Here is a 27774-nt window from a genome sequence, read left to right on the forward strand (position 1 = left end):
GAGTCTGGTTTGTCAAAGCCATGTGTCAGATGTCACACCTGTCAGTATAATCATCGACGTTGCCGTATTTAAAGAAAGATTTTTTAAGGGACTGTGAAATAAAAAGGAAAACATATATATAATACGTAACAACGAAATATCCGGCGAGAAAAAAAAATTAAAGAAGCACTCACCCTAGTTAACTAGAAACATACGAGGGTGACGCGCTTGATAAGCCAAGGGTGAAATCAGAAAGTACAATGCACCTGCGATACGCTTCTTCGACGCGGTCCAACGGCGCATGACGCTGAAGACGCTCCGAATAAGCACTTCATGGCGTGCGGTACGGAATCATTTTGCTTGGCTGACTTTTTTTCTAATGTTAATGCATATAGTTAAAAGGGTTTTATTATTATTAGTTGTGTGTGATGTGTGTTACGGTGGTTTCGATTTGGTCTAGTGATAATGGCCTTATTTATTTAAAATTTCCGGACTTTATACGTTTTATATGAGTAGATTGAAGAAAGGTGAGCTTCGTGTTATTATTCGATTCAAATGATGCTCAAGTGTGCTTTGGGTACTAACACCAGTAGCGCCATCTATTGGAAATCAATGAACCATAATTTCTATGGAGCTTTGCGCACTTCGGGGTGTGCACGTATCCCCTTGTAACCTTGTCACTTAAAGGCAGATAGAATAATAAAATTTTAATGTTAACTGCGTTTTGACGATAAGGATATGACCTTGCAAAAAATTTAAACATTCGGGCGATATAAAGCAAATAAATAATTAAATTCATGATAAAAATCTTTTTATGTCTTGTGATTTTATTCCCCATATTAACCCCGCGCACAGTATATTCATTTTAAATAATTACCATTAATGCCATCTGTTGGAAATCAAAAAACCATATTTTCTATGGTGCTTTGCACCTTGGCACTTCTAGATGTGCACGAAGGGATACGTGCAACCTTCTCACTTAATGACAAATGAAATCCTAAAATGTCAATGTCATCTGCACTTTGACAGGATATGCCATTGCAAAAAATTTAAATATTCAGGTAATAAGTAATTGAACATTCACAATGAAAAATCATCTTTTTAAGATATACAAAGTATTTTAGATACAAAAGTATTAATAATTTAAGATACAAAAATCAACTTCTTAACCTAAAACCTATTTATTTTAAATCATTACCAGTATTGCCATCTATTGGGTATCAAGAAATCGCAATTTCTATGATGCGTTGCACTTTGGCACTTCTGAGAGTGTACCTTGACAAGAAAAGAGAGTCTCTCTCTTTTCTTGTCTAAAGTGTGTACATATTCTCTTGTCACTTGTTGACAGGAGAAATAATAAATTGTCAATGTCAACGGACAGTAAAAAAACATCAATTTTTTTTAGAAATAAATTATAAACCTGTATAATTCATACTACATGCGCGCTGTAATATTACATATATTCATTCCGATCGATGTCAAAAACCCAAAAAAGTCGATTCCTTAATCTCAATACTACATCCCTAGTCCAAGTTTGACAACTTCTTCTTGTCACTTCAACGTCAATGTCACCCTAGTGCGCGGTATTCTATTTATTTTGAAGTTTGTTAGAATTATTAAAAAAGTAAAAAAAATTATTTAACATCAACAAATGCAACTGAATGATCCATAAATATGTCACAAGTAAGTACCACTTCGAAAACCCCCATAGTTCCCAAATTAACCATGATTTTTTTATGAAGGATATTCGGTCCATGTTTAGTGCCATGGCCAAAAAGGCCGGTGGCCTAAAACCAAAAAAACCTGTTAAAATTCTAGACTCGGACGATGAGGACATTGTGGAAAATACCCCTGAAAAAACCGCGGTTAAGCAACCCGTGAAACGTAGGGCTCATGTGCTCAGTTCAGACTCAGAGGAAGATGGAAAAGCAAAGAAGAAAAGCAGCAAATCACCTTCACAGAAGGCCAAAGGATCTTCATCGGAGAAGAAAAAAGCGCAGTCTAAAAAGGACGAGAAGCCTAACTTAAAAAAGTTGAAACCTGTGGATATTGATTTTTTTAATAAGCCAATTAAGCAGACTCAGGTTAAGCAGATGCAGAAGGAGGATAAGTCAAGTAGTAAAGATGAGAAAACAAAAATTGCCATAAATGAGGGAAGTAAGTAATAATCTTTATTAGTTTATATATAAACTGTAGTAGATAGGTATATCAGTGTTTTTTGCAGTTTATTCTTGTTTTTTCCATTTGCAACAGTTTCATGACATTTTAGGGATACATAATGATAAAGCCTTTGAAGAAACTTTGAAACACTTAGATGAAGATGATGGAGATGACACAGATGACACAATTTTATTAGACAACTTAGACCTCCTTGATAAAACTATTGAAGAAGCAATGAAAGCAGATGAAGAAAATACTGCAAAAAAATCAAATAAAAAGAGCAAAACAGAAGTACTGGAGAAGAAAGTTAAGGAGGAGAAAATCACCCCAAAGAAGAGACCAAGAAAAACATCAGAATGTATATTAATCATTGTTTTTCTTAACTACCAGTAAATTAATGTTTGTTCCCCATTTCAGCAACACCTACACCTAAAAAAAAGCAGAAACTGGAACAAACTGACTCTGGTATCGATGAATGGGCAAAAATAGACAGAAAATATAATGCGGCAGGCATGTATGCTGCTTATCTGCACAGGGGAGGCCCTAAAAATCATGGAGAGAAAGTATATCCCAAGGGCAACCCCGATTGTTTAAAGAATTTAACATTTTTAAGAACTGGAGTGCTGGATTCCCTTGAGGGTGATGAATTTGAAACATTAGTGACAGATCATGGTGGAAGAGTGGTACATGGGGTATCAAGTAAGTTTACAAGTTAATATTGTCTTTTTTTCTTTTCACAAGGGAATTTTAGAAAAAGTGAACTTCATGGTGGTGGGAGACCAACCTGGACCAGCAAAATTAGAAAAATCAAGAAAGTATGGTATACCAGAAATAGATGAGGATCAGTTTTTGGACATGATTTTGGTAAAGTCTGGGCAACAGCCCAGATATGCTGAAAAAGGTGATGCACAATCCGATGTGGCCTCCGAAGATCTTGGAATTGGTGGCTCTGAAGATGGCGGATCTCCAAAGAAAAAATTAGCAGAGGAGGAGTTATATGTTAAAAAAGAATCCACTGAAGGTATTAAAGAGGAGGCCTTAGAAGAGAAAGTAAAGCCAAAAAAAATAGAGAAAGTTACACCCGAGTTGGTTAAAATTAAAGAAGAAGTAAAAGAAACTGGAAAGATTAAAGAAGATTCAAAAGAGACAGTTGCTGAGCCTGTTAAAGTCAGAGGGGAGTCAGTGGTTCCCACTACTGAAAACTTATCATGGACCGAAAAGTATAAACCCACTGACATGACAATGATTATTGGTAAGCTATTCTCATTTCCTTTTCTGTTGAATAAATAAGTCAATTTAAGATATACATTTTATATGTGAAGGAATGTTTAGGCCTAAGTTACTAAAAACAATTTACTTTTCTCTTGTAGGGTCAAATTAAAGCAAGTTTAAGTTCAAAAAATGCTTTATTATAGAACTTTACAATTCTGTTGATAAAGCTATACTAAAGTCAAATAAGTAAATAAAAAATATTTTAAGTAACATAAGGCATTTAAATATAAGCTAAAATCCAAATGAAACACTAAAAAAAACATTTTGAAAAAACAGGTTATGAAACAAACAATAAATAATCGGACATTAAATAGTGATTGACCGATACCGATATATCGGCCGATAGATATAAACATATCGGCTATATTGGCCGTTGTGTAAAAAAACAACCATAGCAGTTTAAAACATTTTATTTTTTTATTTTTAAATTTAAAGTATAATTCAAACAACTTAATCTTAAGAAATTATGGTATATATAATATGAAATAGAGGCATTTAATATGAATAATGTAGTTTAGGGAGTTTAGGCAAATTATCATGTAAAAATATTAGTGTCTCGGTTGTTTCTGGATTCAGCCGATTTTTTTCGCTTTTCGCCGAATTTACGGTTCCAGCTTCTGAAAACATTTGCTCACTTGCAACATTGCCAACTGGTGCCGATAAATATATAAGAGCTTGATTATATAATAATGGTAGAACTTCTCGTTTTTCTTGCCACCAAGAAATAGGATTCGCTTTTCTTTCAAGAAGAGAATGTTTTTTATATTCTGCAATTTCAGCATTCACTTCTTCACAAATGGATGCTCTAGAAGATAATTTTGTGTCACAAGATGTTGTTGGAATGGTTTTTGTTGTTGTGGAGCTCATCCCTTCTCCGGCAAATTCTTCGTACACATTCCAAAACAGATCTAGACTCAGGTTCAGAAGTTCGAGCATACTTAGCAAGTGGTTTGTCGTCATCACTATCAATTTCTATAGTTTCATTTATTGTATCTGAAATGAGAGGGGAACTAGAATGTTCTACAGATGTATTGTTTTCTTTTATTAGCGACTTTAGATTTGTAGTTATGTATTCGCATATAAAATCACGGTCTTTTGTTGTAAAAAAATTGTCTTTGAAGCGAGGATCCAAGAAAGTCGCGATGGTATAATATTTTTTTAGAAATATATTCTGAAATCGTTTATTTAAGCTGCTTTTCAATTCTTCTTTCATTGTACCTACTCCTGCAAAATTAGCGTTTTCTTTGTTAAGATAGGCAGTGATAGTCGAAACAAATGGAATGACTTCAATATGCAGCAGTCTGATGAAGTTGTAATTTTTGTAATGTCTTCAAATGGCTTTAACAAATTTAAAACGCTTCCAACTAATTCCCATTCGGAAAATGTCAAGTCTGTAAGTGTCCCATGATCCAAAATATATAAATTTACCTCTTGTTTTTGTTCAAGTAGGCGGGAGAGTAGATAAAATGAGGAATTCCAACGTGTTTGTACATCCTGGAAAAGTTTGTGTTTGGGAAGGTTTAGTTGTTCTTGAAGTTTACTTAGTTTATCGCGACCAGTTTGAGAGTGATTAAAATGCGAAACGATTTTTCTTGATTTTGCTATTAAATCACTGACTGCACGTTGACTTCCTATAGCATCCTGTATTACAAGTCGTAAAAAATGAATGAAGCATGCTTCATAATTTACTTTGGCCTTAACAAAACCATTCCTCATATTGGCAGCATTGTCTGCTAATATTAAGTGAATATGTTCCCTTTTTATATTCCATTCTTGTAACAAAGAATGAAATGCTTCAGCTATGGCGTCTCCTGTATGAGATCCTGAAAACTTCTTGCAGGCAAGTGAAAAATGGGATCTCTGGTTTAAACTTAAATATGTTTTTTAAAAAAAATGGATTGTGAGAGACAAAAAAGAAGTGTTTGTATATTTGCACGTCCAAATATCTGTAGTAAAAGATGCTTTTCCCAACATATTTGAAATTTTTTGAGTCACTTCTTGAGTAAATATCTGGTACAACTTTTTCTCTGAAGTATCTGTTAGAAGGAATTTGATAATTTGGAATTGCTGTCTTCACCATCTGATACAATGCTGAATGGCTGATTATCTAAACATATCATTTCACCTATAAGGTAGTAAAACTCCTTCGCTTTGGATGAATTGATGTCCCAGTTTTGCATTTGCTTGAAAGAGTCAGCCAGTGAGACTTGCAATAGCTTAGAGTTAGAAGTAGAAGTACTTCTAGAAGGTCCAGCCGTTTCTAAAAAAAAAACAATAGACTCAGGGTGATCAAAAAATCAAAACGTTGAAATAAACGGGAATATTATTTGTTTTTAAATAAAATCAGATCGTAGGTGTTAATAAAACAATTTAAAGTGATGAAAAAGAAAAATTTTCCCCCTCCTACACAAATTTCTTTAATTTCCCCAAATTCCCAACAATATACTACATTCTTCACATTTTTAGCAAAAAATCTTTAGGTGGTTTGCCCCTGGGGGTAATTTTTTTATGCAAATTCCCTTAAATTCCTAATAAATCCCTAGAATTTTAGCAAAAATTTCCTGGGTGGTTTGCCCCTCATTTCAATTCTAATATAATTCTGAATAAGCAGGTGTTTGGAAATATTTTTATAACTTGAACTGGGAAATAAAAATTTAGTACTAACCTGAGCTTGTATCAGTCCCTTTCATTTTATAATATTCTTGAGGGTGTTTTTTCTCTAAATAGTATTTCATGTTTGAGGTATTCGCCAATTTTCTCACTCCCCCCAATGAAATGGTTATGTCACACAATTTACATTTTGCCGTGGATTTCTTATCTGCTGGGGATAATTTATTCTTGATGAAATATTTCCAATAAATACTTTTTCTATCCATTTCGCTACTTTACACTTCACCAAACTCCAATTAATAATATGTTTTTGTTAAAGAATAACTAAATTACGCCAAGAAATAAACGATCTCTTTTAAGAATGTAAATACTGAATGCACGGCGTCGGCACTAAACGCACGGGATACGGGATTCACCGAAAAATTAAGGGAACTTACCAACGACTTTGAGCTGAGCCGCATAAATTACCGCCTTTTGCTGTGTTGCCAAAGTGCATTTTTTGTTTTTATTTTTATGATTTTAAATTGAACGTTAAAGAACTATAAATTATATTACAGAATATTCAGATTTTAGTTATCAATTAAAAAAAGGCCGATATGCAGATATATATCGTTATCGGCCGAGACTTTATTGGTATCGGCTAAAAAAGTCATTATCGGTCGATCACTACATTAAAAGGACAAGTTATTAACTGAGGGTACACAAGTTTAAAAGCAAAATATTTAAGATCTTCAATCTAGTACTAGTTAATATATTTAGGGAAGCAGGGAAGAAAAACCAAAGCGCCTTTACAATTTTTAGGTTTAGTCTTAAACATTGTAAAACAGTCAGATTCATTCAATGTTTTTGGCAGATTATTATAGATCTTCCTGACATTGTAATAAATGACTTTATGGGTTTCTTACTTATTTTCATTTTCATCTTCAACTTCAGTTATGTATTTCAATTATTTGTATTTTACTGATTTTTATATTCTTTAAGTAAATATATTCTTAAAGTAAAAAATACAGATTTCCTTAGGTCAACAGCATCAAAGCAGCAACATGAACAAGCTGAAAAATTGGCTGCAAAACTGGTTTAAAAATGCAAATCCCGAGATCAGAAAAAAACTTCCAAGACCGAACTTATACAATCAGTTTGACGGATCCTGGTTTAAGGCAGCCCTTTTGAATGGATCACCTGGTGTGGGTATGTGGATCGTTATAATTATAATTAAAAAATTAAGATTAATTCTGTTATATTAAATATTTTAAGGCAAAACAACAACAGCTACCATAGTTGCGAAAGCGCTAGGGTTTGATATTGTGGAATTTAACGCCTCCGACACCAGAAATAAGAAACTTTTACACGAAGAAATCTCTCATATGATGGGTTCAAAGACCCTTGCCGGATTTACTAGTCAAAGTAAGTTAATCGTTAACATAAGAAAATTAAATTATCGGTCAATTGTTTATAGCAAAAGATAAAACGACGTTAAACCAAAAACGGGTACTTTTGATGGATGAAGTTGATGGTATGGCAGGGAACGAGGATCGTGGAGGGATAGCCGAACTGATTAACTTTATTAAAACGGCAAAATTCCCGATTATATGCATGTGTAATAATAAGGATTTACAGAAAATGAGAACTCTGGTCACTCATTGTTATACCTTGAATTTTGAGAAGCCTAAAGTCGCTCAAATTAGGGTAAGGGTTTTAAAACTAAATTAAAAAATTTATTAAATGATTTTATATTAAGTTTATTAAAACCGACCGGCACAATATTTTAATAAACCAGAATCCATCTGGATACGAAAACAACAATAGATAATATATTTAGGTGGATAATATATTAGGCTTGTGAACCTGATTAAAGTTAAAAGTAATTGTTAGCAATCTATCAGATCATTTCTTGCAGTACATTTCTTTTCTGATAAATAACAACAAAAATGAAAGTATGACGTTATATAACTGTTGCTTTAATAAGAAATCAAATATCAACAGGTTTAAACTTGAAGTCTCTTAAGCTGACTGGTTAGTCATGATTTAAATTGCAAATTTGAAGAAATCTTTAAAATATTCTTAGAAAATTTCTTTAAACCTAAATAAAGAATGTGAGGGTTTCTTTATGGGCAATAATCAATCATGGATCAACAAAAAGTGACAATTTCCGAATTTTCAAAGTGCTCTCGTTTCCTTATTTCTCATCGAATCCTGTTATAACCCGGTATTTTTGTGATCTACTTGATGAGAACAATCCGCTGGTATAGTTAGTTCAAATTAGAAAAAAAAAAAAATTCTGAAAAAAACCCAAACGGGGGGGTATACTCGAAAAATGAAAAAACCAAACTTTGAAGGCCGATATCTCGGCTTCTATGGGAGCTATCGGGAAAATTCCAACGATTTTGTCTTAGTTTCGTCGTTCTGAATCCAACGTTCTGAATCGAACGTATTGTTTATATTCATTTTGTTATAAATAAACCGTTTCATAAGAATAACTAATGGGTTTATTATTTTTAGTTATAACTTTAAAACAGTCATATGTGGGCAAATACTTTTGAGCGGTAGTGTGGAACTGGTTTAATAAGATGATACTTTTTCAAAATAGTGCAGGTATTTCGTCAGCCCCAGACGTTGCATTAGTCTTAAGAGTGCTTATTAATTTATTTGGTGTTATATAGGTTTAATATACATAAAGCTTCCATTGATTATTGATTGATTACAGGGTGCAATGATGTCGGTATGTTTCAAAGAAGGCCTGAAAATCAAACCGGACGCCTTGGCCCAACTGATCGAGGGCACCGGCTGCGATATCCGGCAAACGTTAAACCACTTGGCGATGTGGTCGGCTGCGAAGAAGGATTTATCCTCGGAAACCGTCGCGAAAGAGTCGAAAAATTCACAAAAAGACGTCGTCTTCGGTGCGTGGGACGTCACCAAAAAAGTGTTCAATAAACAGGAGAATAAGGACATGTCCCTGGTGGACAAATCGAGGTTGTTCTTCTACGATTACAGTTTCTTGCCGATGTTCGTTCAGGAGAATTATTTGTTCGTGGAGCCTGAATGCACTGGGTAAGACTAATTGAGGCGTAAATAAAATATTCATTATTTCTAGACATTTTCGCTAACTATTTGCTTACACATTTACCGATTTCAGTTGTTTTGGTACCGTTGAATAGAGTAGAATTTTACGTTGCTTACTATGATGTATCACACGATGGGGGTTCCCATTTGACATATTAAAGTGAGGTTAGCTGGAGGTGAGGAGGTGATTGACAGAACTTTAGTAAATGCATAATTAAAAGTCCCCCTGTATATCTAATTTAACGTATTTTTTTTTTTTTTTAATGAAAGTTATTAAGGGTGGATCGTTTTGAAATAAAAGCACTGTATATTCAGTAAAATTTAGGGCCTATTGTTAATTTACTGTTTTTTTCTCTTTGTTGTATTTTAAAATTTTCTAATTGGTTCAATTATTCGTCTTGATTCCATAGTTATGTCTCGGCCCTACTTCTTAGCCGGGTATTGTAACTAGAAAGTACTTAAAGGTGTGGAAAATGATCAAATTTTAACGAAATATTTTCCGAAAATCATCAAACTAGCAATAAGCTTAAAAATTGTGTTTTTTTATATTCTTCAGATAAAAATTTCAAAAAAGCTGTTGAACGATTTAATAAAAAAACACTTGAACTGGGAGGGTGAAAATTAGTATTAATATTATTATTATTATTACTACTACAAAATTTAATTATACAGTGTGTCCCCCAATTGCGGTGTCTACATTTTAAGAGCGTATTATGTCTTAATAAAAAGTCCTTTTTTGATAAACATATACCGTGAAACACTTCATTTTCGAAATACAAGGTGTTAAAATTTTACTGAAAAAAAATGTCTTTAGTCATAACATTTTCATTAATATTGAAATATTTTTATGAATTCTGATGCACGCACTTAAAAAATAGAAACCAAGTGTGTTCGGCAAGGAAATTCTTCATTAAAAATGAGATAACCGCTCTTTACACCTAGTCTAACATGAAATCAAGATGACTCAACAGCATTTCCAAGTTCTTTGGCCTCTGATGGTTCTTGGTAAGGCTCCAAAAACCCATCAGGATCCTTACATAAAATTCTGGTTCATGTCAGTACCTCCAATAGACATAATTCGTTCATTAATAAGTTTTTTTTTGAGAGCGAACTCTGAATTTCCTAGATTGCCTCTCAGAATGTCATCCATGTCCACAAATATGACCTCCAGCTAGAATTTCATTAGAGAAGTTTAAATATTCTGCAAATTTTTCACTTCATTAAGAGAAGGATGAGAGAAGCTAACACGATTACACCTAATCTACAGTTTGGCCATCGGATCTGTGTCTACGAAAAGAATGCGGGCGAAATTTTGAAGCGTTGTCACGTCTTACTGCAAAAATGCAATAGTATTGAATAAAAAGTAAATATAATGGTAAAATTAAGCTATTTAATCATAAAAAAGATAATAAATAATGTAATGCAGTTTAAACCATATTTTTTAGTTCTATTTGCTAATGTTTTGCGTATTATAAAATCCAATATTGACTAACATTTATCGGAAATTCCTACTAAAACTTACAAAGCCGGCAACGTCGTGCTTTCGCGGAAGCATCTCGCTGTTTGGGGACAGGTGATTGGTTGATGACATCGCGGCCATTAATTTATTATTTTTATGCAACTCTCTGTCTTTCTCTATCTTATTGGATCGCATCCTACCAGGTTTTGTGTAATTTTCGGAATAATATCGATTTCTTGCGGATTCAGTGGCGGCGGCGTATGTTAATACTTTTGAGCTATTAAACTGTTTTTATTGTTGTATTTTTAGGTACCTACTTAATTTCTGACCTATGACTTTTGAGTAGTGTAGCATAGTTTAGTTTATTTGCTATTATTGTTGTTGCTGTTTTGTTGTTGTTTTGTGTTATTTGTTTCTTTGTTGTTAAAGTTCATAATTTTTAACAGTTTTTGTGTTATTTACGTTAAAATGAATAACTTTATTCATAGCCAGGCAAGGGAAGTGATTGCGAATGTTTATAGGTAAGTAAAATGATAATAAGAGAATTATAAAGCCTAAGCACAGTTATGAAAAAAAAACATTAAAATAAAATCATAATTTATGCGACACTAAATTTCAAAAATTATGTACCTAATGTTGTAATAAATAAAAATCATATTCAATGAAATAAAACCAAGCTCGATTGCTTTACAAACAAAAAAGATTTAAAGTTAATGTTGGTTATTTTGAATATAAAATGTCTATAAATATAAGTAATATGAATTGGAACAACGACTAAAAAAAATCGAATATCAGGATTATATACTTCTTGTACAAATTCTTAGGGTTTGCAATGAAGAAGCTACTAATAACTTCGTTAATCTACCAGTAAAGCGCAAACTTGAAAGAGTATCTCAATATACTGGGGTAAGCATTTCAATGGTGAAAAAAATTTACAAAGAAGATGAAGAAAGAATGCGGACGGACCCCAACAAAATGCTTTCTAGTCCCGGCAAAAAAAGACCGCGAATGACGAAGGTAGAACAAGACGACAACTTTCATTTTCAAATAGTTAAACACCTAATAAATCGAATTTATATGGGTTTAAAGTTGTGCCTACTAGCAGAAAGCTGTTGCAAAAATTGCCAGAAGAAGAAAATTTTCCAAAAATAACATCTTTAAGGTATAAATACCTAAGAGAAATAAAAAAACACCGAGCCGAAGGTCGCAATATTGTCTATTTAGATGAAACTTGGATAGACAATGACCTAACGTTTAAAAAATGCTGGCAGAGTGAGACTGTTACTGGAGTGGTTAGCAATATATCTTCAACAGGTACAAATTGATTATACTTATTTAAATAATAATTTAAATTATACATATTATGTAGTAAATTCAATGTTTAAACAGCATAATTCGGATTATCTGCCGTGCTCTTTCCCTCGCGATATCCAGGCATCGAGTACGGCACTCTTATTTTAAGTGAATAAACTAAGTAGGTGTATTACAAATTTTGTGTTTTTTTTACTTTACTTTTATCTCAAACTTCCCTAATCTTGTCTGTCATTTTTTTATTACATATTTACAAATAAAATATTTTAGAAGACCTTAATTTCCAAATTAATATCTTACCTACAAATACCTATTTTAAAATTAAAACCAAACCATATTTTTTAATATTTAATACATTCAAATCTGTGTAATCGGTTTATAAAATTTCGCACGTCACTGGCCATTTCATGAATGAAATGAGGCGGGTCTAGTCTACAACCACGTTCCCCGCACCGATACCGCTTAGCTACAGATTGGTTGGGCAGACTTTACAGATGTAGAATAAGGGTGGCTCATTTACATGTCCAAGTTCTTTGACTTCTGATAACCCTGGGTGAGGCTTCAGAAACCCATCAAAATTCATAAATGAATTTCTGGCTCTATTACTAGTTCCAATCTTTCCAATCAAAGTTTTTCGTTTTTCATTTTAGGAAGCTCATCCAAGCCCAGGAATATAAGCTGTAACTAGAATTTCCTTTGAGAAGTTTGAATATTCTGTAAGAAAATGATTTATTTAATTCAAAAAATGATGAGACCAGCTTAAGCTCTTTAGATTTAGTACAAGATGTAAAACAAAGTGGACACTTATTGCCATTTCCAAGTTCTTTGATAACTTTGAGGTGAGGATCCTTATGTGAACAGGTTCAGGTCAGTGCCTCAGAATCTATTTACGCTTCAGAGTTTTGCAGCTGAAGGACATAAAATCCGTAAGACAAGGACACTTTATTGGCTTTTCCTTAACATTCTTTGACCTCTGGGAACTTTCAGTGAAATTCCAGTGATCCATCACGAGATTATGTAAAGTGTTTTTAATTTTTTTTTACAAATGATTTCGGCCTTTGAAAAGAGCAGAACCTTCCAAGATATTTGGGAATTTTTCACAATTCAGCTGGTTTCAGCAAAATTATACTACTGATCCTTCGGATCTTTCAATGGATCGAATTCATCAATGAATCAATCGTTTTTGGACAAATTTTCACACGTAAACTTACTTTTTTCATGGCTACACCTTGGGTGACTAGGTAAGGTTTTAGGTAAAGAAAATAGTACTTTTGACAAATATGTACTAACCACATTAACTTTTAGGTTTATTTTTTGTTTTAGTCTAGTTTTTTTTTACCTTTGCCAGGTGTGCCAAGGTTAATGGTATCGTCCATATCACAAAAAGTTTACCTAAAGTTTTATTTTTTTTGTTAAAGTTTTATTTTTCTACCTTATTTTCTTAGGGATTTAGAAAACTTTTAGCCAAATAATTTTGATATCATACGAAGTTGAATTCAAAGAAACAAACGCCATCTATATGTCGTTTTTAATAAAAAATGTATTTAAGCTGTTTTGTAACCGTACCCCTCAATTGTATTATTGTTAAAATCACTGAAAAATTTCATCACTTATTATTTTAGTTCATGTTCATAGAATGTCCTTACACCTTTACCAACAGATCAAGATTTTGTATAAAAATATTCTCGCTTTTCAACGGATTTTTATAAAATGTTGTTTTGTTTATCCTCGTATTTTCTCTTGATCTAATAACAGGTCTATGCCGAAAAATTTGGAAATCTTACTACGCCGCCAAAAAACCGCTGAATCCCTTAGCGTGAGCGACCTGATCGAATCAAAAATCCGTAGCACCAATAACTGGTCCCTCTTGGAAAGTCAGGCCTTCTATTCCACGGTGTTTCCCAGTTATTACATGTCTGGAAACTTTAATAAGGTGCGATTCCCCAGTTGGTTCGGCAAAAACTCCCAGAGAACGAAGAGTTTGAGGATCATCGGAGAAGTTCACGCACACGCAAGAACAAGGTACACAAAATTGAATAAAATATAATCGGATATGCAGGGAAATAAATAAAGCGCGCATTATGACCTCTTATCTATTGGCTATTTTTAAAACGTTCCTTCTAGCATATCCGGCGATAAAGTGTCGGTGCGGCTGGACTATGCGGAGCCGCTGTTAAAAAAGCTCCTGACGCCCATCCAGGAGAAGCAAGAGGCGGGAATCGCGGATACTTTGGACGTGATGAAGTCGTATTCGCTTTTAAGGGATGATTTGACTAATTTGTGCGAGTTGATGTCCGGATTTCGGGATAAGAAAGCTAATCCGTTCGATAGTGTCAGTTCTAAGGTATGTATTCTTGTTTGAAGTATTTCTTGTTTAGTTTCAGTGCTATTAGAAGGCAGAGGAGAGATCTCAAAACAAGCGTTCTTTTCTATATGATTTATAACAAAAACAGCTACATCACCCAAGATTTCATTTATAAATTCGCCTTGATTTAAGTTTTTCTGAGAAGACTTCCCTCTGAAAAGAAGTTAAATTACGCGCTTTGAGAACCAGAAAAATATAAAAATTTACTTAAATGTTTGGAAAATATAAGTCAAGTGCTTGGAAAAATGTCTGCGAGAGCATAACAAGCATATTGAAAGATAAAAATTACCAACTATTAGATCTCCTCTTTCTTCCTTATAAATTCTACTTGATTTACTAGCAGCTCACACTGTATTGCCTACAGGGTGATTAAAATCAAATTTATACACTTAGACAGCTATAATGTGTCTGAAATTGAAATTGGAGAACAGTTAGATTTACTGAAGGAGTCTCAATGTACAATAATTAACTGTGATAAAGATGATAAAAAGGTGGTAAACTTACTACATCTTTTTCAAATTTGATAATTTGTTGTTTTTTCTGGAACCAATTTAATGTACATTAGAACAATGCAAATATTAGTAAAAATGATAGTACAATTGTCTACAGAAATGCAGCATAAATCAATTATGGAATACTTTAAAGTAAAAGTTACTTTTAGCAAATTACAAAAAACTTGTTGTGTTGCACAATGTTAATTAAGATATATTAGTTATAGACCGTTTCCACTGATATACATCTATTTTTTGGAAAATTAGATAATTATTAATAAGTTCTTATTCTAATAAAAATAAACAACAGATAGAACTTAGTGATATGAACATCAAAATTTTTAAAGTTATGGATGTTAATTTTTATCTCGCACTTTAAATTCTCATGGTTTTGTTAGCTCTATAAATTGCCCAACAAGAGTAACATCAATCAGCAGCTCATATTTGGATTATAGTTCTCAGAAACGAATTTAGGGCAACTTCGTTGAAAAATACACAGAAGGTTATTTGGTAATGATTAATTTTTCTTGTAAAAATGGAAAAACTATATTTCTAAAAATAAAACATCTTTTAGTTCTGAAAGGTTTGAAAACGTAATAAAAACAGAGAAATGGGAGGGAGTTTTAAACTTGAATGACCCTGGCTCGACAGCACTAAATTTGGCATATAAAATTTGTAATTTTGTTCAAAAACCTAAAAAAAACACAAAAACTTTATTATACAGAACACAAGAAACTCATACCGTGGATTACCAATGGTCTTATAATAGATAAAGAAAGTTACGTTAACTACAGAAATGTTGTTAACAAAACAATAATTAATCAGCATAAATTTAACTTTTACAAATCGAAAATATATCCTAACCAACATGACTTTAAAAATATCTATAGAACCATATTCGATGCAGTTAATGAGAAGGATAAACATACTAAAAAATTATAAATTAAAAATGACAACAGTTTGTGGTCTTTGTAGGTAATACTTGGGGGGAGAAAGTTAAAGAAAAAAACTGCTCTAATGAAGTAAATACCTTCGGGTAATAATTGATAGAAATTTTAATTGGAAACAACTTATAAATATAATTTTGTATATAAAGGACTTGAAGAATCCTTGCTTAAAATTGAATCCTGGGGAAGCATGTATGAGAATACACTGAAACCATTTAAAATTATACAAAACTATAATATTTAGAAAAGAAAAACGAACACCTATATATATCAACATTATAACGAAAAATTCCTTGTATGTTTTGAGTGTTTGTTCTTTTATGTATTAAAAGTCTTTGTTAAAAAACTATGTGGATCATTCACATTCAACTAGGACTGATGTAGTTCGAAATTTAAGAATATCAAATAGTATGAAAAATTTGAATCTCAAATCGATTGATTATCTTGGCTCTAAGATCTACGAGTATAATATTGTTATGAAAATATAAATACGTGAATTGAGGAGCAACTTATCAAAGCCCATTATGTCCACCCGAGGACAAAATTCAGTTTCTTGCGGTTTTGGATTTATTTTCACTTCTTCTATACACGTATTAACTTATAATAAATCAGATAGCATTAAATTCTTGTGTAATTTGTGTGCAAAATCAGATGTTCACATCGAAACGAATTATGTCCGCGAGATCTGATACATCAAAACGCATTACGATATTTACTAGACGGAAAATTCGCATGACGATATCGTGTAAACATCTGATTTTTTAAATTCTGCAATACTTAATATCGTTACTCATTACAGTATAGCTGTTGATGTATTAACGTGTTTGTTGTTTTTATATGGAAAACCTTAATCAAAGTGTTTCTGTATTATTATTATTATTATTATTATTTTGACGACGAATTAAAAATACCAGTGCCTTAGTAAAGCGTGGTCAGAATCTAAAAAACGTGCAAAAAAAGATGTTGAAGACCGAGTAGACCATATTTAATTTATAAGTTTTTCTATTAAAATTATTTCTCATATCTTGGCTTTATGTGTTTTATTTTATATTAAATGAAAAAGCTGTTCAGCTGAGTTTTATCTTTTTTTTTCCCTATTTAAGGTTTACAACATCGAGCATTATGTCCCATATCAGCCACAACATAACGCATTATATTCACAATGATGGATCAAAAAGCGTTATGTCTAACTGTTTATTGAGTTTGTCTTACAATCTTTATTAGTTTTGATTTTAATTAAAACTATTTATCGAGCATTATCTATGAAAATACCTTATTAAGCAGGATTAAAATGAACGGAAACAAGAAATATTCGTTTTTTGTAGTTGGTGAAAAAAAAATTTTGATATACAGTGGTGGTCAACTAATTAGAAACAGTGTGAATAAATTAATAAAAATCATAAATCTTTTGTAAATAAAATTGTTTTTTCTTAAATTTCTCGCCCATTGTCGTAACTATAATTTACCTTTAATATTACCATAAATTTAGTGGATTTGTCTTTACATATATACTTTTAAAAAAAAAGTTCATTTTTTAAACAAATATTGAATTGGACAACTAATTAGAAACCAAAGATTTATCAATTTAAAAAAACAAAATAAGAACTCTAAACTCTAAAAAAATTAATATTTTGTAGCAAATCCCTTATTTTCAATGACAGCTCTACATCTCCTGGGCATTGACTCCACCAGATGTTGACATCTCGCTAGTGGTATCGATTTCCACGCCTGCTCTGCTTCTTCCGCCAGATCTTTAAGGTTTTAAATATTTTTATGTTCTAAAAGTGTTTTCAGATCTCTCCAAAGATTCTCAATGGGATTGAGATCCGGACTACATGAGGGCCAATCAAGTACATCAACATGGTTATCGTCAAACCATTTTTTTACAGACTTACCCGTGTACTTGTCTTGTTGCAAAACCCAAGACACCGGCAAAGTTTCATCAGCAAAAGGCAACATGTGGTTCTCTATAATATCTTTATATTTTTCTTGGTCAAGAATACCGTCAATTTTCACTAATGGACCAACACCACGCAAAACATCCCCATAATTTTATATTTCCACCTCCATTTTTGACTGTGCTGGTTGTACACTTCGGATTATTTTCCGCACCCCTTGGTCTTCTCACAAATATTCTACCATCACTACCAATGCGATTTATTTTTGTCTCATCAGACCATAATACTTTTTTCCACTCTTTTATGGTCCAATTAATATGGTCCTTAGCGAATTTTAATCTAGCCTGGCGATTTTTCTTCTTTAGCAGTGGTTTCTTGCGGGATACTCGTTCAAATAGGTTGGCCTCATTAAGTCGTCGTCTTATAGTTCGTGATAATATCGCGATAGCTGGAGAAAATTCTTCTTTAATCTGGTTGGAGGTTAAAAATGGATTCATTTTAGCCATTCGAACAATAGTTTCATCAGTTCGTTGGCTGGTTTTTTTAGATCTTCTCTTGCGTGGAATATTTTCGTACGTTTTATGTTCTTAGGTGGTCAGCTATTTTACTAAGTCCAACCTCTTTCCCTTAGCGTAAAAATTATTTTACGCATTGACGGATCACAATTTTTTTGTGAACTGTGGAAGACACAAACACAAGGCTTATAGATACAAAAAACACAAGTTGTTACCAGTACAAAGGTTTGAAATGAACTATACGCGCGTTTATTTTCGTCGTTTCTAAGTAGATGGCCAACTGTGTTATCTTTAAATTTTGTTTATATTAGAAATTTCTTAGTGGAATCTCTATAAATAAATTATATATTGCTGTTGTGATGAACAATCAAAATTTTACAACAAGTTGGTTTTAATTTATTTTAAAGAACTGAAACATTGAATAAAGTATTTTTTTTTAAATCGTTTCTAATTAGTTGGCCACCACCAATTCATTTTGAAAAGTTACTCTTCAATTATTCTGATAATTTTTGTACTGTTTTGCTCGTGTTTTTTTAGTTTTAAGTTGATTTAAGGTTCTACTTACATTTAGTTATTATTTTATTTTCACCTATAGTTTTCAAGTATTTCTTCTTGTTTGAGGACCCCATTTAGGTGATATTCTTGTAGATCCCTGTATTTTATATTTTCTAGAATTTCTATACTTGCTTCTTTTGACTGTCAGTATTCTCTTGAAATTATTGTTACTCATCAGCAAAAACAATGTACAAAAATTCGAATCATTTCTAAATCATTCCATGGGTCTTTAAAAGGTATCGCGTTTTCAGACATTTTAATTGTTTAGTCAGTTTTTACCTTGAAAACAATTAAACAACAGTCAACGCGAGTCAGGTTAGAGTTTTTGAAGTTGTCAATAAAGGTGTGTTCCCGACATAAAAGAGTATTCCTTGAGTAAGGATAGGAGTGTGTTCCTGAATTTCGTTACAATATTTTGCTTTGTGCAATAAATAAAATAAATAATGAAAGAGCTTTTATCCATAATTATAAGGGATATAGCAGTAAGAACTTCATTTATTTAGTAATTGATTAATTCCTTTTTTACAGTAAACTTAATTGCCTAGTCTTTAGATCGTTGTATTAGCTTGAGTCTGTAGCTAGGGTAGCTGGTTTCACAGATCGAGATATATTGAATTTATGTATTTTTTTCAAATGTTAAATATTTCTCTTTTGGCACATACAGAAATTTAGGGTTCTAGTCGACTTTAGGTATCTCCGATTTTTAACATTTCTGAATATGAAATAGTAAGCTAATCTTAATGAATAAGATGTTCTTTAATAAAATAATAAAAAAAGAAAAAAAAATCATGATGTGTACCTATATACGATATAAACGCGTTTTTGAGTATTCGCCGCAAGCGCTTCATGGTTTAATGGTAATGAGAGTGAACTATGAGCCGGGCTAAGCTGGCACTATACGCGGAGGATACAGTAATTTATATACAATCCTTCTATGTGCAAGCAACTAAACAAGGATTATCCCACCACCTAACAATACTCCTCCCCTACTATGATGAAGTGGAAGTTAAAGGTAAACGCAGCCAAAACTGAAATGGTTTCTTTTACTCAAAAATTCACTAATCGCCGAATAATAGCTCCACTTATCGTCAAAGACACTCCTATTACTCCCGCTAAAAAAGAAAAATGCCTTCGGATCGTACTCGACGAAAGATCAACCTTCCCCGCGCACATCTCCTCGGTAATACAAAAAAACTCTCTTCGCGCAGCAAAAACTTTATGCCCTAATCTGTTTCAAACCACCCGGAAAATAAATTGGCAATTTATAAACAAATCATAAGGCCTTCTCTAACATACGGGGCTCCAGTTTGGAGCATCATATCGGACACGCCTCCAAGTTTTTCAAAATAAAATCCTGAGAGGCGTTTTATCTGCGGACAGAGACACTCGGATCCGCGAACTGCACGAGAATACCGGTGTGAAATATATCGACAGAGTCTCGGAGAGGTTCTACACCACTTATGTGCAAGGAACGGAGCTGACTAGAAACATTACAGAAATACGATATGATAACCAAACAAAAGTCACACATGGGCCAATCTATAAACGTCTGCCAATTTATTACCGGGGCTCCTAAAACACCTTTTCCGCTACGAGTTCTAAATATTTTTAGCCAAACTGATCGATTGAATGGGCGGGGGCATGGTGAGCGCCTCTCTGGTCGTTGCCCATAGAGCATCGTTCACTGCGCCACTTTTATTCAGCCGGTACCGCTTACTCAGACTCGCGTCTATATCCCAACACTAATGCGAGACATTGCGCATGCCTCTGGTCGTTCAATGTTAAATGTCACATTCTTTCCATCCCATCAGCTGTTGTTGTGTGGACTGATGCGGAGTGTGGTTTATTTGTTATTTTGCAAAGGCAAATCTGGCAAAGTTATTATGTGATTATCACTTGTTACTTGTTTTATATCACAATTGTGTTCTTGTGTTTCATTTCAAAAAATGGAGGAGCAGGTTAATGCCCAGTAAGTTATTATCATTATTGAGATTGTAAGAATATTAATTCCCATTTTTTGTAGAAAAATTGTGTATGTTTGCACGGAGTGTGGGACGAAATGTAGTACAAAATCAAATATTAACGTTCACATGAAAAGGAAACACAAAGATTTCGTGAAACCATCCACTTTAAAGACCTTAAAATGCCCTTTATGCAGCACTTTGTTTTCTTTAATGACTGAACTGGATCAGCATTTTTTCCAATGTGCATGACTTACCATTGAAGCAAGAAAACCTGGAATTTAATTCATTTGATGAGTTTAAGGAGTGGAAGCTTGAAATAGAGACAAATAATCAGTCATCATATGTTCTTTTAAATTCCAGAAGTCTCAATGACAAATCAAAAATAATAAAATATATTTGTCACCGATCTGGAAACTACACAGAAAATGTCAAAAATACAAAAAGAGAGCGGCAACCAAAAGTTAAGGGTTCAAATAAAATTGAGTCTATTTGTCCAGCAAGGATAACAACAAATATAAATTACAAAGGTAGGTACTATATTTTTAAGATTACTTTTATAGGAATAGTAGAAACATTTCTACTGATATTGGCATGTTTCCTAATTTTGTCATTATTTTTTAAGGGAACATTATGGTCAAGTATATATCCACCCACATAGGACATAAGCTGGAAGTAGGAAGGCTGCGAATGACACAGTTTGAACGTGAATAATTAGCTGGAAAAATGTTTCAAGGAATTCCCCATTACAAAATTTTGAATGATTTAAGTAAAAATTTTAACCCTTCAGCCAGAATTAGCTATACCAACAAAACATGACTTACCTAATGTAAGTAAATCCTTTAAAATAAATTCAGACATGATTTTTGATGAAGACGACACTAAAAGTGTAACTATTTTAATTGAAAGATTGAAAAAGATGTCTAACTTGGATAATCCTATATTATTGTATAAACCTTATGGTGTAGAACATAGTACCATAGGAAAAAATAATTTTCTTTTAATTTTTATGAATGCAGCTCAAACAGAAATGCTTGCAAAATATGGGCATAACATTTTAATGATTGATTCAACCCATGGGACCAACCCATGGGACAAATTCCAGAACTTAAGCCCAGAATTTTTATGTCGGACGATTGTAATATATTTTATAATGCCTTTGTGAAAGTTTATGAACATTCACCTAACAAAGTTTTATGTGACTGGCATGTAAAAAGAAATCTTAATGATAATCTCTCTAAAATAAATTCGGTTGAAAAACGCAAAGAAGTTAAGAAAAATATAAAATTATTAATTAATGAACTTGATGAGTTAACTTTCCAGAAAATGATGACTAATCTGATAAAAAGTATAACTAGTGATGAGGATACAAAAAAATATGGACTGTACTTTGCCACTTACTATGCAAAAAGACCTGAACAATGGGCCCATTGTTTCCGGAAAGGATTTAAAAAGAACACTAACATGTGTCTGGAAAAATGGCACCAGGAGTTGAAACATAATCCTCAAATGGCAGGAAAATGTCAGAGAAGACTGGATGTCAGCATTATTAACATTTTAGAATGCCTTCGTATGAAATTTTTAAGAAGATTGGTGACAATATCAAGAAACAGGGTTCCCTATAAACTTAGTGAGTTAAGAAAACGTCATAAAATTGCCGAGCAATTCGCGCACACTGTTGAAATTTTTGAAGATATTCCTAAACAGAAATGGCTTGTTGCTTCATCTAAGAACACGAATAGTACTCCAGGTTTAGAATACTATACTGTTGAATGTATTAAAGATACTCAAGAAGTATGCCAATGCAATTTTAATTGCAATGAATGTAAATGCTGCCTTCATACATATTCATGTACTTGCCACGATTATGCTATACAGTATAACATGTGTAAATATATACATATGATTTGTACAAGGTACCCTCCTACTCCACGAGAAAATATTTTCTCCATGAATAATGAAGATTCTTTATTATATATTGATGAAAATAATATTGATGATGAACATCAGCTTATATCCTGCCAACTTAATCAAAACACTAGAGATACCGTTCAGTTAGAAAAAAAGTCAACTCTGGAAGAACTAAGCATTCTGACAAGCTTGATATCAAATAGCAATAATTTAGAAGAAATTACTTATGCAAAGAAAAACATCAAAACTATAATTTCTGCTATTAGTGCAATGAAAACAACTACAATAAGCCCTCTAGTTTCTAGTGAGTACTACCCTCATAACAAGAAATCTGAATTACAAAATCGTAGACAGCCATTACCAGTAACTACATCTTTGAAATCCCTAAAAAGGAAAAGAAAGAGAAAAGTTGAGGATGAAGAGTTTGATGATTATACTACTTTAGTAAACTTTGTTTGTGATAATTAATTGATAGTGAAGTGATAATACACGATATATTTTTATATTAAACGAAAAGAATAACATTATTTTTGTTTATTTCCTAAATACAATAATTTAAAACAAAATAAAAAAGAGTTACAAATAAAATTTTGTACTATTTTTACGAGCAGAAAAAAATATGTCCTACTCAAAAAAAATACAAAATGCTCTTAGAACGATACATGGTTTTCCCATCTTCCAAATTTAAATGCGATATTATATTTTGCCTGACAAGCGCATTCTCCGCAATAGTGTTGGGATATAGACGCGAGTTTACTCAGCCGTTGCCTTTGCATTTCCGCTGCAATGTAAAATAGTGGGAAACCAACGTCGCTGCTTAGAGCGAACCTTTTCCGCTACAAGGTACCTGAATGAATTTTGATGGGGTTTTTCGATCCGGCTTTTCCCCAAGCATTTATATTATAACTCACCCAAAGCATGCTTGCGTATTAGCGATAAGAGCGTCTTGCTCACCAACGAATGAAGCTCTCACATAAATCATTTGATAGGCGGTGGGACTCGATATCGTCATTGGTTGAATGATCTTATACTTACGTTAAAAATGTGCCAGTTTTACTTTTTTAATTTTTTTTGCAACTAAGAATTTTGTAGGTTTGGAAAAATTATTTAATTTGAATGAAATTAAATATGTTTTTTTTAATTTCATTAAAATTAAATTAAAAAAAAACAAACTTGGTTAAAACTGAAAACTTGGGTTGGGATGGGTTGGTTTGAATTGGATTGGGATAAATTGTTTAAAAGTTAAAATATTGTTGTAGGCTTACGCCCCCCATGTGCTCGACATTTACGAGCCCTCTTTATATTTTTTCATATGAATAGAATCTCAAGGCTACGAACTTCTGCAGCATTCTGCATAAGGGTATGCATTTTTTGCTTGTGTACAAATAGTGAAACCCATTCACTATTATAATGTAAAAACACTGCTATCATTTTGGCAGATAGATTTAGATGCCTTTCGTGTTTTCTCTTATATAAGATATACTTGTTTCTTATTACTTACATTGAGCTTTAGAGCAATAATTATGTTTATTATAGAAAATATACACAATTTGGCAACTGCGAGATCATATATCAAAAGTTTGACAATGTAATTATCAATAGCAACCAGTTTCGATCATCAAATAGACTAGAGTAGACCTCTTTTTTGACATAATTTAAAGGAATTAAATATTATTTTTTCGCGTCTTATGTGAATAATCCGCAAAATTTTTTCTCTTAATCTATTCTTTTCAAAGTACTCTTTATACTCATATTTTAAAATATTGCAAAATCGGAGATACTTAAAGTCGACAAGACTCGAATTTATGTTTCTGACGGTTTAGGTAAAAGCAGCCCTTACGAGAACTTATAATAAAACAATGACGTTGAATTTCGCGCCGCCGACGGCGTCGAAAAAGAAAAAGGGCGGTGGAGACGGTATGGAGGACCTTCTAGGCGAAGAAGCCGCCCTTTCAGATGATGAAGATGAAAACGACGACAATGTCGACACTGATGCTTTGGTCAAGGTAAATTGTTCTCTTGTATTATTATCGCATCTGATTTTTTTATATATTTTGAAGGTGAAAACTAAAGCGAGCACCAGCAAAGCTTCGGAGGGTAAAGCGAAAGGAAAAGCTAAAGATACTAAGGGTACAAAAGGAAAAAATAGGAAATAAGTATTGATTTTTTAAATTAAAGGGCTCGCGTTGAAATGTCTCATTTTATTTAGGTGTTAAGTGTAAAAATTAATGTCTCGATTTTGTGCTCGTTGCTGTTTTATTTGAGGATATTTTTGTTTTTAAACTTTTACATTTATTATATTACACTATACAATAGAATAATTTTTTTTGTACACGATCTTTTATTTAATAAACTAGACAAAGACATCTTATAGGTACTTAAGTCCACAAGATATGGCGTAGGCCATAAGCAAATTGGCCGCTTGTTCAGTTTCTAGCAGAATTTTCGCTTCGTGAATCCATTGCCTTGCCACTACCCTATTTTTAAATAAATTATAAAAAGGTCATTATAATAATTTGAAAAATCCCTTATTGGAATGATTGTCGGACAAATTAATGATGGTTGTGTCCAAGTAAATTTTACACGGTTATTGACAAAAATGCCAAAAAAATTAGGGTTGGATTATCTTAGGTTAACTTCCCAGAGAAATTTCTCAACCTTATAAGTAAATTTAAATTGGCATTATGTAATTTCACCTCTATTTTTTTTAGTCGTGAATATCAGTTTATTGGGGGAGGATCAGTTCTTGTAGATGAGGTTTGAAATGTCTTAAAGTATACGCTCAAATTATCAGAAATTCCAGAAGTATCCCTTTAGTAAATTCTTCAAATTTGTTCAGATCCTCCCACTCCTTTACACCGAAAATTGAAAATTCTAAAATTGTCTTTATCCACAAAATTCAGGAGTGCTCCCAAGGAACCATCGAGTCACAGGCCTGCTCCACACTATTATATTAAGGATTAGGTTTGAGGTGGATTCGGTATTTTAATAATTTTTTTAGCTCCTTTGAATTATACACAATATTTTCCCTCTTTCATTGAACTCTAGAGATTTTCGAGATTGTACAATAGTAATTAAGATAAAACTTCATTATTTAAAGGGTTTTATTTAACGGTGTGCTTCTTATTCTTGTTTTTTTAAAAGTACCGTAATTGTATATTTATGGTGTTATGGAAGATTGTTCTACGCGAATAACACCTTTTGTATATATACGCTATATTAATGCACAATAAACTTGATTTTGACTTGTTGGGTTTCATGGGACAAACAATTCATCAAAGGGAGTCAAATCGGACACACATTTAATCTCTTAATAAGTTAAACGTAAATATTTATATTTATTTTTTACCTTGGAGCTCCTTGCAAAAGATTCATATATTTTAACGCCTGCGTCAGGTCCCCTCTATCCAACCAAAAACGCGCTCTATACAAAATATCGTGCGTGGACAACTTGTTAAAATCGATCTCTTCATCGTTCAGTTCAGACTGCGAGATGTAACTGGCCGATTTAATCAGTAGAATCGACTGAAGATAAGATAAAATATGGACCAGAAGAGGGGCTCCTTTTGCGGGCACCAAGTCCACTTTACGCGCCAACTTGTCCACTTCGTTGAACCGTTGCTTTAAGGCTTCTTCTGGAAAAATCCCTGGAAAAAGTTTCAGTCAGACCCGACGTCCAATATGGACATTTATTACCTCTTTCAAACGCCTCCTTAGGCACCCCGTTAATAACGACGCGGGCCAATTCGTCGTTGTGTGAAACGGCGGACATCATGGCGCCCAACTCTTTATGCAAGGGGCGCATTTGATTTTTCCAAGGGATCCCCGGGGAGCCCCATTTGATCGCTTGTTTTAGGGATTGAGAGGCGCACCATAAAGCCGGAGCATCATGGAAGGACAGCTCGTTGTTCGCGTTGCTTTCCGACACTCTGACACCGTAAATTTTGCCACGTTGATACAAAAATTCGAACATTACATTGAAGTGGTCTAAGTTATGATGAACAAACAAACATATATGGGAAATTTGTCGTTGTCATTGGAGGAGTGGCATAAGGTGTGTTCGGTTTTTGCGATTAGCAAGGAATACGGCAGAATAGTTTACAACGGTCATACCACAACAGGCCGAGGGTAGTAGGAGGTCTGACTTTAAACATTGAAGGTTTTCTTAATCTTCAGTTGTATAGAGCTGTTGCCAAGAACGAAAAATATCTAAATTAAGAAATGAGCTTCAGAACCATCCCTCAAATTACTATGCTTCCGGAACTCGGCTATCAGGAGTATAGGAAACATTTACATAAGCTTGAAATCTAAGAAAATATCAGTTGAGACCAGTAGAAAAGAGTTGGGTCAGTAGAATCTATTTAAAAATAAAAATTATTAAGAGATAGTTTAACAAATGTCTCACATGGTCTTATATTTACAGTTTTTGGGTGTATCATATTTCGGAGAATCATGAAGAGACTTGAGCACTTGACGTAAACTTTGTAAAAACTCAATAATGTTAACTTTTAAGGGTTAAGTTGGAGGGGTTAAGGGTTAAGACCTCACATCAATTAAAATCCAAGCTGTTAATTTTTTTTTTCTTTTAATGCCAAAACGTTTCGACCTTTATTAGGCTTTCTTCAGGGTGAACAAAAAAAATTAATCGTCTGTTCGCCCTGGAGAAGGCAGGATACTCCACATCCAACTTAATCTTTAAAAGTTAACACAATTGAATTGGGTCACTAAAACGACACATTGAAACCCAATGTTTTGCAATAAATTAATAATTAAACCTTAAGTAAACCCTAAATAGGGTACAGACCCACTATAGGTACTGTAACTTTTGTCTGGCAAAAGGCCATTTGTATTCGTTTGCTGTGGCGCATGAAAATATGGTAAATTCTAAGACGTCAAAACTTTGTCCACTAAAAGAACAGGATTTGGTAAAAAAATATGCATACATTCGTATTGTCAAGAGTCTCTTGAATTTTTCTATACTATTTCCTGGAAGTTTTTAGCAATTTTATCACAGTAGAAAGAAGAATGGCCAAGTCGATTAAAACAATGTGACGCCATAACGACAAATCTGGCGTAAAAAGAGGCCATTAAAATTAGGAAAATGATGACCATAGACGTGAAAATCGACCATTTTCAGGCGATGTTTTAGGCAATAGAAATAGTATCATAAAGTTTAGTTTTGCCTTATAATACCTACATGTACAAATAAAGCCTCAGAAAGAGATTATAATTAATTTCGGCCCGATTCCAATCGGTTTTAGTATTTAAATATCGATC

The 27774-nt window shown here is 33.0% G+C and overlaps 2 protein-coding genes across 3 annotated transcripts; one reads left to right on the top strand and one right to left on the bottom strand.

Annotated features, from left to right (window-relative positions):
- Positions 1 to 1514: 1514 nt before the first annotated feature.
- LOC126743726 (replication factor C subunit 1) lies at positions 1515 to 24827 on the top strand. Its single transcript, XM_050450942.1, has 13 exons — positions 1515 to 1662; positions 1722 to 2136; positions 2249 to 2497; positions 2557 to 2838; positions 2891 to 3391; positions 7042 to 7209; positions 7276 to 7425; positions 7478 to 7707; positions 8726 to 9072; positions 13610 to 13876; positions 13979 to 14198; positions 24321 to 24503; positions 24558 to 24827. The coding sequence occupies exons 1-13, from the start codon at positions 1654 to 1656 to the stop codon at positions 24651 to 24653; spliced, it is 3117 nt and encodes a 1038-aa protein (XP_050306899.1). The 5' UTR covers positions 1515 to 1653; the 3' UTR covers positions 24654 to 24827.
- Positions 24819 to 26542, bottom strand: LOC126743727 (MICOS complex subunit Mic60-like). 2 transcript variants are annotated; one of them, XM_050450944.1, is made up of 3 exons: positions 26194 to 26542; positions 25847 to 26132; positions 24819 to 24974 (listed from the first exon to the last, which is right to left on the bottom strand). In XM_050450944.1, exons 1-3 carry the CDS (start codon positions 26468 to 26470, stop codon positions 24866 to 24868), a joined length of 672 nt encoding a protein of 223 aa, XP_050306901.1. In that variant the 5' UTR covers positions 26471 to 26542; the 3' UTR covers positions 24819 to 24865. The 2 variants fall into 2 exon arrangements, with proteins under 2 accessions (XP_050306901.1, XP_050306900.1); XM_050450943.1 differs by having other exon boundaries at positions 25847 to 26144; positions 26194 to 26538.
- Positions 26543 to 27774: the final 1232 nt, after the last annotated feature.

This window comes from Anthonomus grandis, chromosome 13, assembly GCF_022605725.1.
Source record: "Anthonomus grandis grandis chromosome 13, icAntGran1.3, whole genome shotgun sequence".
NCBI lineage: Eukaryota > Metazoa > Arthropoda > Insecta > Coleoptera > Curculionidae > Anthonomus > Anthonomus grandis.

What these genes read in the sequence shown, in the direction of transcription:
- LOC126743727 (XM_050450943.1), bottom strand. Translation starts at nt 26,470, where the DNA reads ATGTTCGAATTTTTGTATCAACGTGGCAAAATTTACGGTGTCAGAGTG. An exon ending in TAAGGAGGCGTTTGAAAGAG is followed by an intron (nt 26,145 to 26,193) that starts GTAATAAATGTC and finishes AACTTTTTCCAG; the next exon opens with GGATTTTTCCAGAAGAAGCC. An exon ending in CTTTTGCAAGGAGCTCCAAG is followed by an intron (nt 24,975 to 25,846) that starts GTAAAAAATAAA and finishes ATTTAAAAATAG; the next exon opens with GGTAGTGGCAAGGCAATGGA.
- LOC126743726 (XM_050450942.1), top strand. An exon ending in ACCAAGAAAAACATCAGAAT is followed by an intron (nt 2,498 to 2,556) that starts GTATATTAATCA and finishes TCCCCATTTCAG; the next exon opens with CAACACCTACACCTAAAAAA. An exon ending in ACACTGATGCTTTGGTCAAG is followed by an intron (nt 24,504 to 24,557) that starts GTAAATTGTTCT and finishes TATATTTTGAAG; the next exon opens with GTGAAAACTAAAGCGAGCAC.